At 41.5% G+C, this 13261-nt stretch overlaps 1 protein-coding gene across 1 annotated transcript in view; it reads right to left on the reverse strand.

The window, feature by feature from the left end:
• Positions 1-224: 224 nt before the first annotated feature.
• LOC106080385 (small G protein signaling modulator 2) overlaps positions 225-13261 on the reverse strand; it is a 117745-nt gene continuing 104708 nt past the window's right edge. The window contains exons 2-10 of the mRNA XM_013241760.2: positions 10775-11177; positions 5110-5554; positions 4550-5042; positions 4188-4484; positions 3049-4130; positions 2151-2275; positions 1905-2084; positions 1555-1832; positions 225-1380 (exon numbers count right to left, since the gene is read on the reverse strand). Of these exons, the coding sequence (XP_013097214.2) occupies positions 1292-1380; positions 1555-1832; positions 1905-2084; positions 2151-2275; positions 3049-4130; positions 4188-4484; positions 4550-5042; positions 5110-5554; positions 10775-11177 (3392 nt within the window). The 3' untranslated portion in view covers positions 225-1291. The remainder of the gene's footprint in view (positions 1381-1554; positions 1833-1904; positions 2085-2150; positions 2276-3048; positions 4131-4187; positions 4485-4549; positions 5043-5109; positions 5555-10774; positions 11178-13261) is intronic.

Below are 13261 nucleotides of genomic sequence, written 5' to 3' on the forward strand. Positions count from 1 at the left end.
GTGATAGGATTTTTTCCATGTAAGGGGACGAGAACTGGGACCGGTCCCTATCACTAGAGGATATACCCCTTAAGAGGTTTGGGACCTGTCCCATTTCCCATAGGGTAGTGCATAACAAGCGGTTTACACCCCCAACTTCTGGCAATAGCTGTCTTGCAGGTGTATGGGCAAGATATACCTTTGAGGCACTTTTCAAAATGAGGGATTTGAAGTTAAATTTCCTGTACAGCAAAACACCCATGTATTTTGCGCTTTCAGTAAATGGAACATTCTCTCCTCCCAAGGAGATAGGTGCCGCTGTAGATAACTTGTATTTCCTGCTGAAAAGAACTACTTCTGTCTTGCAGGGATTTACACCTACACCACTTTCGGTTGTCCACTTGGCTGTCGCACGTAGAGCTTCCTGAAGTATATTTCTAAAAGTGCTTGGAAACTTTTGCCTAATCGCAATTGCCACGTCATCAGCATGCCCAATCCAATCCCAATCCCATGGCAGCCGGTTGTATGTGCCGGCTTGACCCGATGAATTCCTACATCGGCAAAAGCTGCCGCCTCAGTGTATCACACACTGCTACTACAACAACAACAACGCCCAATCCAAGTGCTCAATCTAACATCGGCAAAAGTTCTCTAAAATCAAAGAGTGATGACCAATTCAAGTTTAAACTATGTAGAGATTTGTTGGGATGTTTCAAATGGCAGGAGGACTCAAAAATGTTGCAAGTGAAGTGAGGGGGATAAACACCGATATGAATGCCAGATAATTTTGAACTTTAAGTCTAAGACAAACTGCTTAGACAGTGAAATACAAAACAGTTTTAGGCAAATCGTACAAAAATTCAGATTTTTGGGGCTAAATTTCGAAGCGAAATGGCTAGGTCAACTTACACTGTCAAGAATATTTCGTTCAAGTTTAATAATTTAAAAGATTCAAAAATTGTATTTCTAAAATTTCAACAATCGGAAATAAATCTCCCTAGATTTCATTTACATATTTAATATTTTACTTTTATTCTTAGTTATTTTATAAATAAATAAACTTTTTTTCCTTGTGTTTTGATTTTTAGTATTTTATAGACCTGCACTATTCATTTCAGCCAAAATGCCAACTGTAATATTGTTAGGGGTTTTCAAACAGGAGCAGGGTTCGATAATTTACAACTACAACTACTGCTATACTATCGGAAGATTTGGTTATCGAATAGAAATTATGCCCAAAAACATGGGAATTGGGGAGGCAGGGTCTTAATCGGAGAATGACTGTCTTGCATCAAGGCAAAACTTCTTAGATTTACTTATTCTCAATAATCATTTGTAATTGTAGAACCAAGCTGCGAGCCAGTTGTAAAATAGAAGCAGCATTGTGACGTTCGGCCATTTCTGAAAAGAAAATTTAAAAAAAAAAAGAAATCAAAAGATGGAAAGCACACATTTCGTAAGTATTTTCAAGCCCACGGGCTTATGTTTTTGTGTGTGTAAACAAAAATGTTTAATACTGGTTTTTACCCTTCGCTTCTCTCTCTCTCTCTCTCTCTCTCTCTCTTGCAAACTTACCATTAAAAAACTTTATGACATCCGTAAAATCCATGCTATTCGACAAAATAATATCCCTATAAGTTTCCAACAAAGCCAAGGCCAAGAATAAAACAAAATGTCCTGAGGCCACATGCTTAGCAGCCCATATCACTTCCCATGTTGAGAAAACATCATCGTAGACCAACTCTCGTTTGAAATCCAATAAAAACCATCGATAGCAGAAATAGAAATGAGTATAGTCACCATTCGAATCCATCAAATCGTACATTTCCGAATCGAGGATTTGTATCAACGATCTATAAGGGAGTAAGAAAAGAGAATAGTTTCGACCAAACGCACACTCACACACTTTTCAAACTCTCTTTTACCTCATGTTGGCAAAATGCATATCCATGGCGCCACCATTGGGGAAATTATCAATCATACGCTCCATTAGTTTACAAAAACAGCTATAGGTGAGTGACTCATCATCGAAGATGACCAACAGGGGAGCCACCAAATCGCACATGCCCTGCATGTAGCCAATATCCAAATGCTCCCAAACGTAACTGAATTAGAAAAGAAGAGGAATTTATTTAATTTTTTTTATTAATTGTGAAAAGATCATCTCTTACGTTGATATAACATTTCGCAATTTATCCAAATTCTCATTGGCAAAATAAGCATAGTTCCGATCGCAGCGCTGCACATCCTTTTCTATGCGATGTAGATTTAAGCCAAACTGCTCCAAAAGTTCACTCTGCAAAAAAACAAAAACAAAACAAATATTTATGGCACCGAAGAAAACATGTAAAAACCTTTTCATATAAAAATAACTCCCGTATAAAGATACCAGAAGCCAAGCCGCCAAAATTTTTCGCTCGCCAGATGCTCAACATGTCGTAGCGACAGATCGGTTAATATCGAAGCTATATGCAAACATGGAACGTTTTGGCTCATTTGCAATGCCAGCCGACCCACATCAATAGGAAGTTGTTGTGCAAAATTTAGAGCGTTAAGATGTACTCTTTCAAAACGTATGGTGCTTTCCATAGACAGACTGATGGAAAGACGGACAGGACTACACCGACTTAGCCAGCCTTGCGATTGAGAATATACATACTTTCTGGAGTTTAAGTCCAATATTCATACAATAAGGGAGGCCACCGTAGCGCAGAGGTTAGCATGTCCGCCTATGACGCTGAACGCATGGGTTCGAATCCTGGCGAGACCATCAGAAAAAATTTTCAGCGGTGATTTTCCCCTCCTAATGCTGACAACATTTGTGAGGTACTATGGCATGTAAAACTTTTCTCCAAAGAGGTATTGCACTGCGGCACACCATTCGGACTCGGCTATAAAAGGAAGGCCCCTTATCATTGAGCTTAAACTTGAATCGCACTGCACTCATTGATATGTGAGAAGTTTGCCCCTGTTCCTTAGTGGAATTTTCATGGACAAAATTTGCATTCATACAATTATCCTACATTGGCGGTTCAAAAGCTTTAAATAATGCTATCCCCTTATACTTACACTATAGACACCACCATTTGAGCTGGCCGGTGAGACACACGTTGACTTTGGTTCCTGCAATGCATCCAGTGAGGTCTGAGGCTGTTCTTGCAACGGTGACATAGGTCGAGTACACTTCATGGGACTATGATCCCAGTTGACAATATCGACAGAAGCATTTGTAACAATAACCGAAGTGGGGAAATCTTTATTTTCCGAAGGAGGCAATTCCTCACCCTCTAATTGATCATCACGCAAATGTTCCTGAAAATCATCTGCACTCAGGTACTCAGGACTTAAAACGGATTGAGGTTCCGTTTCTTCGGAAGCCATAAATTGAGCTGAAGTTGTAGTGGTTTTCAAGTCTTGATAGCCATTATTGCCAACGGTATCAAAGGAGGAGGATGAGGGAGTACTTTTGGAACTGGAATTGACAGTGGAGGCCATTTCTGCTTTGTGTGCTATTGTCTCTTCTTCATCGATTTCGGGAGGTGGCGAAGACTGATGATCATCTCCTTCCTTTCCGACATCTTCTTCGAGTAACAAATCCTCGGCTATTTCATCCACATGCCCTGAATCTGTGCTAGTTTTCATGGCCCTAGGTATGGGTTTCACCATCAGATGGCCTGTTAGGCTTACAGCCGACATTTGAGCAGAGGTTTTTTGTTCATCATCAAACTCCAAGTCTCCGGGATCGGAAATATCCGACATATCCTCAAAGACTTCATTTTCCAATTCACCAATTTCAATTTCCACAGTACGCACAGTTTTATCCTGGCCACTATTGCTGCCTGAACTCAATTTGGCCACTGCTCGGGCGGTCTTTTCCTTTTCCCTCTGCTGGACTATGGCATCCACAGCCAGCCATTCGCTCATGGTGGTCTCATAGTAATGTTTACAGGTCTCGTCTTGTTTCTGTCGCTCCTCTGGAGTTGAGCCAAAGGCATAGTGGCCCAAGAGATAGGGCCAAATGGCTTGGCGTAATTCAGGGGCCACACCACCAAAATACACTAAACGGAAGACTTCGTTGGCATTGTGGGCCACACCATTGTCATTGAGGGCATTCCATTTGTCCAGGGTAAGGCCTTCTTCATCAGATTTCACTGAAAGAAACCAAAATGAGTTAAAATACAGAATTTTCTTATTAATCGAATACTTACACTCTGGAGTTATTCTGCCATTGACCAAGCCAGATAAATGTGTTCTGACGGTGGATAAATGCCTGCAATAGGCCAGCCATCCATAGAAGGCCCTGGAGATGATTTGCCTCTTCATAGTGGAACACACCATTTCAATGCTGGCATTCTGCTGGGTTTGCAACAGTGGAGACTCCAAGGGATGCTGGTCTATGGAGATGCTCTTACTCGAACAATCACTGCTGCCTGTGGTGGAACAACTGCTCAGCTGGGCCCTTCTGGGAGCGCTGCGTACAAAATCCAGTATAGAATGGGCAGCAGCTGAAAAGCATTTGAAAATTAAAGGCATCACCACAACTGGAGTGTTAAGTTTCTTCTCTACCTACCAAACTCCTCGTGTTTACTCTTGCTGACAATGCGGAAAACATAATCGATGGGAGTCTCATCGAATGACTCTAATACTGAGGGCAAAATACGTCTGCGTACACTTTTGGGCCAGGGAAATATTTTCCCCAGACCTCGCTGCGACCACAAGGGGGGATCCAATTGACCATGGGGCAATAGCCCTGTCTCCAAACAACTCAAAAACTGTTGCATATGGCCACCCTCGGGAAATATGATAGGCGGACGTTGCACCCCATCTTGACTCACCAGGATCACAGTCCCCCCACTATCTTCGCCACGATTCTGATGGCAATGTACATAGACGATATCGTCGACATTGATGTTTAAAGCATAGGCCCAAAACGAGTCCTTGTCGTCTTCATCCTCGGCTTCTTGATAGCCATTCATCAATTGATTCGGAGTCCATTTTATGGTCAATGTTTGAATGTGTTGATGGAGGCTTAAATAACCCAGCATGGGCTCACTGCAATCTTTCTAAAATATAGAGAAAAAAATATGCTTCAAAAAATGTGAAATCAAAAACTCTTCTTCTAAAATTTACCGGCAACACTTGCACATTGTTCTTCCCATACAATAGGGTGGCCCTGGAATTCTGATGCAGCGATTCCACATAGTCTTTGGCCGCGGTACATGATGCTATGGACTTAAATGTTCCTGCATTTCCTTCATCGGTGCTGGTATTTAGACTGCGCTTGAAATTTATTATAGGCGTTCGTGAGGATACCGACGAAGATCTTCTTCCTGCACTAATACGATGTCTTTGCACCAACTCATCGGCATGGGGATCTGTCCAATAGTGATCTGCGGTCTTTGATTTGGTAAATTCCAAAGCACATGGACCCACCAATAGCGAACTTAATATGCATCCATAATCTGAGTCGGCCACCAAAGAGTCACGGTCATAATAAGAGCCGGCATTGTCAACCAGATATTCAATAATTTTCACCAAACGTTTTTCATACAAAGCCAAACGTATCCAAAGGTATCTGAAACGTATTAGAGAAACAGATTTTATCAATAAGCACCATCTAAAAAAAGTTATAAAAGTTATGTTATAAGAAGCATGTATCAGAATGAAAATCGAAACACCACAGCTCTCGTAAATCGCAAAATGTAGAGCAAGACTTGACCGAACTTAAAAAAAATTAAAACATCTCCGACACCAGAAGAGATATTTTAGACCTCAGGCTAACTTTTTTGCAGGAATTTTTGAGCACATCGAACCACAAATGAATTTGGCAAGCAGAATAAATGTCCAAAGATGCCGAACAATTTTTCAATTTCAAAGTCAATTTTTTCTTCGATCTTATCCCACTGTGCGTAATGGCAATCCAAAATACATATACTTTATAGCGTCATAGGCCTAAGGAGTGAGTACAAATGCTACTATGCGAGAACGAACAGAGGATGCAGATAATCTTGGATTGCGATGACAATGCGCATAATTCACAATGGGGAAGTACGGACATCATTCTCCATTCCTCCCACTTTAGGCGGCATAAAGATCGTATCATATGCGGGGGAATGTATGTTAATGGCATCTGGCCCACAACCCATTGTTGACATCTGCGATAGGTTAAACGTTTACCTCAACGAACCTGCCGCTTATTTCGCTGCAAGCGATTTTAAGATATCTGCCACCAAATCTTTGGCCACATTGTTTACTACAGACACGAGCGAGGTGAGTAATGAGCTTAATGTTATAGTCGATGGAAAAACAATTCCCGGCATCAATTGTCCACAAATACTTGGTTCACATTTGACATCTTTTACATATTCTCTTCACATGTCACAGCAATTTGCGATAAGGTCAAAAGTAGGACCAAGGTCCTCAACTCACTGGCCAGCTGCGCTTGGGGTGCTTGACCACGTACAGAGCACTGATTAAAATTTCAGCGAAATCAGGTAATAAATGCGTTTTTTATCGGATTTAGACACTATAAAGTCCGACCAGAACCATAGTAGGGTTGAATGTTGGGAGGCTTTAAACAAATTAAAATGTTAAAAATTCTCTGGAATCTGGTAATAAATGAAGATATTATGGCTTTCAGACCCAAATTCGATCTATATGCCAGCCATATCTAAATATAGTCCGATCTGAACCATATTTGAGTCGAATGACGGAAGGCTTAAAACAACTTACTGTTTTAAATTTCAGCGAAATCGGATAATATAGGTTTCAGACCCAAACTATAGTCGGGTCGAATTGACATCGAGGCCCAATCCGGTAGGTACAACCGGCTGACATGGGATTGGAATGGATAGATGATAGCAGCAGGTCATACCATCGGAAACCTAGAAGGAATGGAAGAGGTTTTCGATCGGATATCTGAGACAACACTTGAGGTCGAGTGCGAGGCATTGCTGCCAACGGCACAGTCTTGGATTGACGAACCCCAAGTATTGCCTACTGGGAAATCATGCTATACAGATGGACAAAGCTAGAGGACAGAGTAGGCTTGGGGGAGAACCAAGAGGCTTAGATTTGTTTTCGACTGCCTGACCATAATACGACCCTGCAGACGATCGCGGAATGCGTGAAGTGGTGTGGTATTAACGCGAGAACGTCGAGTATGAACATCTTTACGGACTGTAAACTGGCCGTAAGGGCAATAACAACCAGGACAGTAAGATCACGAACAGTCTTGTTGTGTATGAAGGAGATTAAAGCCTACTTTGATGATGGTACGATCCACATCGTTGGGATGCCAGGCCATAGCGGATTAAGGGAGATGAGAAAGCAGACGATTTGGCCAGAGGACTGCCGTCAATAAACTTGATTAACCCGAAGTCTTTGGGGTTAACGCAATCCAAGTTAAGGGCGTGGGCGACAAATGCGCCAGTGGAACAGCGAAACTGTCGGTAGGACGGCGAAAATCCTATGGGGGGATCCAGATCGTGATCCCCCCTATTACTGAAAGGACGCAAGAAGGAGGTCAGTATAGTTTTCGGTATCATAACGGGACACATAAGACTAAGAGCTCACTTATGCAAAATCGGTGCGTCAAGTGTGTAGGGCATGTGGAGAAGATGATGAGATGTTTGAGCATTTCCTTTGTCATTGCCCGGCTTTCGCTGTAAACAGACAAAGATACTAAGGTGGGGACACACTAACAGATATGAACAAACATAGGGTTGTGGTAGGAAAGACAATTAGGATTTTTATAAGTAGCACGGAATTCCTGATATACAATAAATTTTCTTTTTCGAGATTACTTTCTAACCTCATCATAGGATATGGGTATACAATTTCGTCATTCCGTTTGTAAATGGAAATTTACCCATAAACTTCTCGCAAATCAATGAGTGCTGTTCGATTCAATTTTAAGCTCAATGATAAGGGACCTCATTTTTATAGCCGAGTCCGAACGGCATGCTATAGAGCGATACCTCTTTGGGGAGAAGGTTTTACATGGCAAAGTTCCTCACAAATGTCGCCAGCATTAGGAGGGGATAACTGAAAAAAATTTCCGTTGACAATTTTGTTGATGCTCCTGTCATAGGCGGACATGCTAGCCACTGCGTTACGGTGACCTTCTTTCGTTTGGAACACCTCAAAATAAGCATCTAAGACCCCATAGAGTATATATATTTTTGATCGTCACAACATTTTAAGACTATCTAGCCATATCCGTGTGTCTGTCTGTCCGTCCATCCGTCTGCCCGTCGAGAGCACGCTTACTTTCGAAGTAGTAAAGCTATGCGCTTGATATTTTGCACAAAAAATTTTTATTTTATTTATTTTTTTATTTTTTCTGTCAGTCAACACGCAGGGGATGTCCTCTATGAATGCAGTGCGTTGCGTTGGCGAGAGGAAATTAGGAATTGGTGGGGGGGGGGGGTATAGGATGTTATTCTAATTGACATTTGTCTTAAGTTCTTGGATGTCAAAGTGGATGGGAAAAACATTAGCCGGAAGTCGATTCCACATACGAACGGTTCGGCGGAAATAAGAATTCTCTCTATGCATTGTGCATTGTGCGGTTTGCTGGCCAATCAATTACAAACGGGTGTGAGTTCCAGGAATGTCTAGTATCCCTGACATACATCCTTACATCAGGAATAAGAATACTCCATGAAAGTACCGATAGAATAGCGCCAAACAACCCACATTGCGACGATGATGAAGGGAGGCAATAGAGTTGGATACCCCACTGACCCCAATCAACGCCATCGCTCTCCTCGGTACACGGCCCAGTAGCTCCAGGGATGATTTTGAAGCTTCAGCCCATACATGTGAGTTGTTCTCCATTTTCGGCCTTATGAAAGTAGAATAGGTGTTAAGAAGATCAGACGGAGTGAAGTAATTCTTACGCCGTTTAAGGAAGCCTAAACACTTTAATGCTTCTTTCGACACTTCAAATACATTTTTAGCCCAACGGACATCACTTTGTATTTTCCTGCCCAGAACATCAAGAGCTTCTGATTGCTCAACATCTACACCGTTGATAGACAAAGATGATCGTAATGGGTCAGCGAATCGTTTGTGTGACAACAAGCTGATTCGATGTCTGGCCCAACAGATCGTTGATGAAAATAAGAAAAAGGGAAGGAGAAAGAACAGGGCCCTGGGGTACACCTGCGGTCAATTTATGCTCATTGGATGAGAACCCATCTATGACGACTCGAGTAGTGCAATCTCTGAGAAAGCTCGAAATAAATCGAACGAAGCCATTACCGACACCTATGCAGTCTTTGTCGATTTATGTAGGTCGTTTAGGATTGTTAATTGGCAAAATCGGTCAATGTGTTGATATAACTGTCATATAAACCGTTCTTGGGTCTTTATTTCTTGAGCTTCTAGAGGGCGCAATTCTTATCCGAGTTGGCTGATTTTGCACATGGTGCTTTGGAATTACTTCCAACAATTGTGTTAAGTATGGCCGATCTCCCTATTAGACTTCTTGGGTTTCAAGAGGGCGCAATTCTTATCCGATTTAGCTGAAATTTTGCACGTATCGTTTTGCCATGTCTTCCAACGACGGTGTTAAGTATGGCCTAAATCAGTCCATATCCTGATATAGCTGCCTTATAAACCGATATCCCGATTAGACTTCTTGAGCTTCTAGAGGGCGCAATTCTTATGCAAGTTGGCTGAAATTTTGCACATATCGTTGAGGAATGATTTGCAACAACCAAGTATGGTCTAAATCGGTTGAAAATCTGATATAGCCGCCATAAAAACCGATCTCCCGACTTAACTTCTTCTAGAGGGGGCAAATCTAATCCGATTTCGCACGCGGTGTTTTGGCATCACTTCCAACAATTGTGCTAAGTTTGGTTTAAATCGGTTTATAACTTGATATAGCTGCCATATAAACCGACCTTGGGTCTTGATTTCGTGAGCCACTACAGGGCGCAATTTTTATCCGATTTCGCATTGAAATTTTGCATGAGGTGTTTTTTTATGATTTACAACGACTGTGTTAAGTATGGCGCAAATCGGTAGATAACCTGATATAGCTGCCATATAAACCGATCTTGGGTCTTGATTTCTTGAGCCTCTAGAGGGCGCATTTCTCGTCCGATTTGACTGAAATGTTGCGAAAAGTGTTTTGATATTATTTCCAACAACTGCATTAAGTATGATTCAAATCGGATCATAATCTGGTATAGCCGTCATATAAACCGATCTTGAATCTTGACTTTTTGAGCCAATAGAGCGCGCAATTCTCATCCGATTTGGCTTAAATTTTGCGTGAAGTGTTTTGTTATGACTTCCAATGACTGTGCTAAGTATGGCGCAAATCGGTACATAACCTGATATAGCTGCCATATAAACCGATCTTGGATCTTGACTTCTTGAGCCTCTACAGGGTGCAATTCTCATCCGATTTGGCAGAAATTTTGCACAACGGCTTCTCTCATGACTTTCAACATACGTGTCTAATATGGTCTGAATCGATCATCAATCGAGCAAGATAAAGCTCCCTTATAAACCTATCTCCCGTGTTTCCTTCTTGAAATCCTACAAGGCGCAATTCTTATCCGAATGGGCTGAAATATTTCACAATGACTTCTACAATGTTTGGCATTCATTTATGGTCCGAATCGGACTATAGCTTGATATAGCTCCAATAGCAGTTCTTATTCAATATTCCTTGTTTGTCTAAAAAGAGATACCGCGCATAGAACTCCACAAATGCGATCCATGGTGGAGGGTATATAAGATTCGGCTCGGACGAACTTAGCACGCTCTTACTTACTTCATTGAGGCCAAAGTATTGGTCGAACAGCTCGCACTCATGGCACCTGTCACCGAATTACTGCTACCCTTCTTCAGCATGGGAGGGCGATTAAAACTTTCACTGCTAGATGAGGAACGTTTGCTGGGATCTTGAGCTTCTATGTCTTGTACCATTTTACTGATATGTTCTGCATCGGGGCAGGTTTTGGCAATTTTGTGTAACAAAGCGGTGGTCGATGATGTCTTGAAGAGACCCAAAGCTCGGCGCCTCAGACCCTGACTAAGGCAAGCCTCAACGGCGGCACATAGCTGTGTAACTGTGGTACTCTCCTCATGGACATATTTTTTGGTTACCGCCTCCTCCATCAGCTGTTTGACTTCTTTTTTAACAGCAGATATCAGACGTTCCTTGAAATCCGTCTCTGCAAAAAAAAAATAGACAAAATATAAAAATATTGCATTAAAAAACAAAAAAAATGCATTCAGTGCTTGTGTGTGGATATAAAAGCCAATGGCCATAATCATCATCATCACCATATAAAAGTATAGCTTCGGGGGGTAAAAAAGCCACAAGTGTCCTTGCTTGTCCCACTATGTGTGAGTATATGTTTCTCTAGGGCATGTGAGTGATGGATTACTTCACCCACTAAAGACCCACTCACTCAATAGTCTCAAAGCATCAACAACACGCGAATGTCCCATTAAAATTGATGAGGAGATAAAAGGTTTATTATCTAGCCATAATAGTAAAAAAAAAACAACAACCTCTGCAGGAAACCCAAAAAAAACATTGCTAAACGAAAAATGTTGATTCAATATAATTTTTGTTTTGTTTTATGGGCTATGCTATCCATAGCAGAATAATTTTGCTGAACCTTTATTTAGCAACATAAGTGACTGAGTTACTTACACAGTCGAATTGGGCAGCTGCACCACCCTCTAATCCTCCATAGCCACATGGAGGACATACCAAAAATCTCATAAAATTTACAAAAACCCATAACGAGGGCTCCAAACACGCGCGGAGCATAAATTGTCATGCCATTGGGCTATTCGCCAATCATATGCAACACGACAGGAGGAGCTGTGAACGACTTATTAGCTATTCGCATGAAATACATTTCGATTCACACCCCATTGGTTTTGGCATCCTCTGTGGCGAGGGTGTGAAAATGCATCATCGTCCATGTGTTCAACTAGAACTCAAACATAAGGCACAACGTGCAACAAGTGAATTAGAAATGCGATTACAATGTGGCAGCATTGCCAGTCAACTAGGTGCACAGTGGGCTGGCTGGAAATTTAGATTTAAAAACGCATGAGTTTTATAAATTCATGTCGAAGTATAGGGGGTCACCACACCCCCAAATAAACGCCCAAAATGGGCACATTAGCCAATCATGGATGTATGGGACTCGATTTGTTTGTTCCGTATAGACCGAAAAACGGCAGAACTGATTTTCTTGGAAATTTTCACATATTATGTAGGTTGGTCTGGAAAGAAAGAAGGCTATATAATTTTTGTATATGGAGAGGGGAGCGGACCCTCCCCCTACCCCAAAAGTACTACCCAAAAATATTAGTGGAGCGATCGGGACAATATGGGATTCAAATGAAAGATATGCAAGAGTAGAGTACGAATTTCATACTAGAAGTTGGGTCCAAGTACCTGGGGGCCGCCCCAGCCCCCAAAACCCCTTAAAATAGGTTTATTTGATGATCATAACAATATGGGACTCAAACCAAGGTATTTGGGAGTAGATTACGAATATGGTCAGAAAGTAGGAATAGGCTTAATAATTTATTGATAACGGAAGGGGGCGGACCCTCTACTGGATCAATAAGGACAATATGGGTATCAAATGAAATATATGCAGGAGTAGATAACGAATCTGGCATATAAATTCATGTCGAAGTATAGTGGTCACCCCATCTCCAAAAAAAAACGCCCAAAATGGGCACATTAGGCAATCACGGATATATGGGTCTCTGTTTGTTTGTTCCGTATAGACTGAAAAACAGTAGATCCGATTCTCTCGAAATTTTCGCATATCATGTAGGATGGTCTGGAAGGAAGCATAGGATATATAATTTTTGTATATCGAGAGGGGGGCGGACCCTCCCCTTACCACAAAAGAACTACCCAAAAATAAAAGTGGAGCGATCGGAACAATATGTGATTCAAATGAAAGGTATTCAAGAGTAGAGTATGAATTTCATATTAAAAGTTGGATCCAAGTACCTGGGGGACGCCCGATCCACAAAACCTCTTAAAATAGGTTTATTTGAAGATCATGACAATATGGGACTCAAACCAAAGGTATTTGGGAGTAGATTACGAATATGGCCAGAAAATAGGAATAGGCTTTATAATTTATTCATAACGGAAGGGGGCGGACCCTCCACCGTTACCCCAATAACACCACCCAAAACCAAAAGTGGACCGATAAGGAAAATATGAGTCTCAAATGAAAAGTATGCAGGAGTAGATATTCGATAAACGAAT

Source organism: Stomoxys calcitrans, chromosome 4, assembly GCF_963082655.1.
Source record: "Stomoxys calcitrans chromosome 4, idStoCalc2.1, whole genome shotgun sequence".
Classification (NCBI taxonomy): domain Eukaryota; kingdom Metazoa; phylum Arthropoda; class Insecta; order Diptera; family Muscidae; genus Stomoxys; species Stomoxys calcitrans.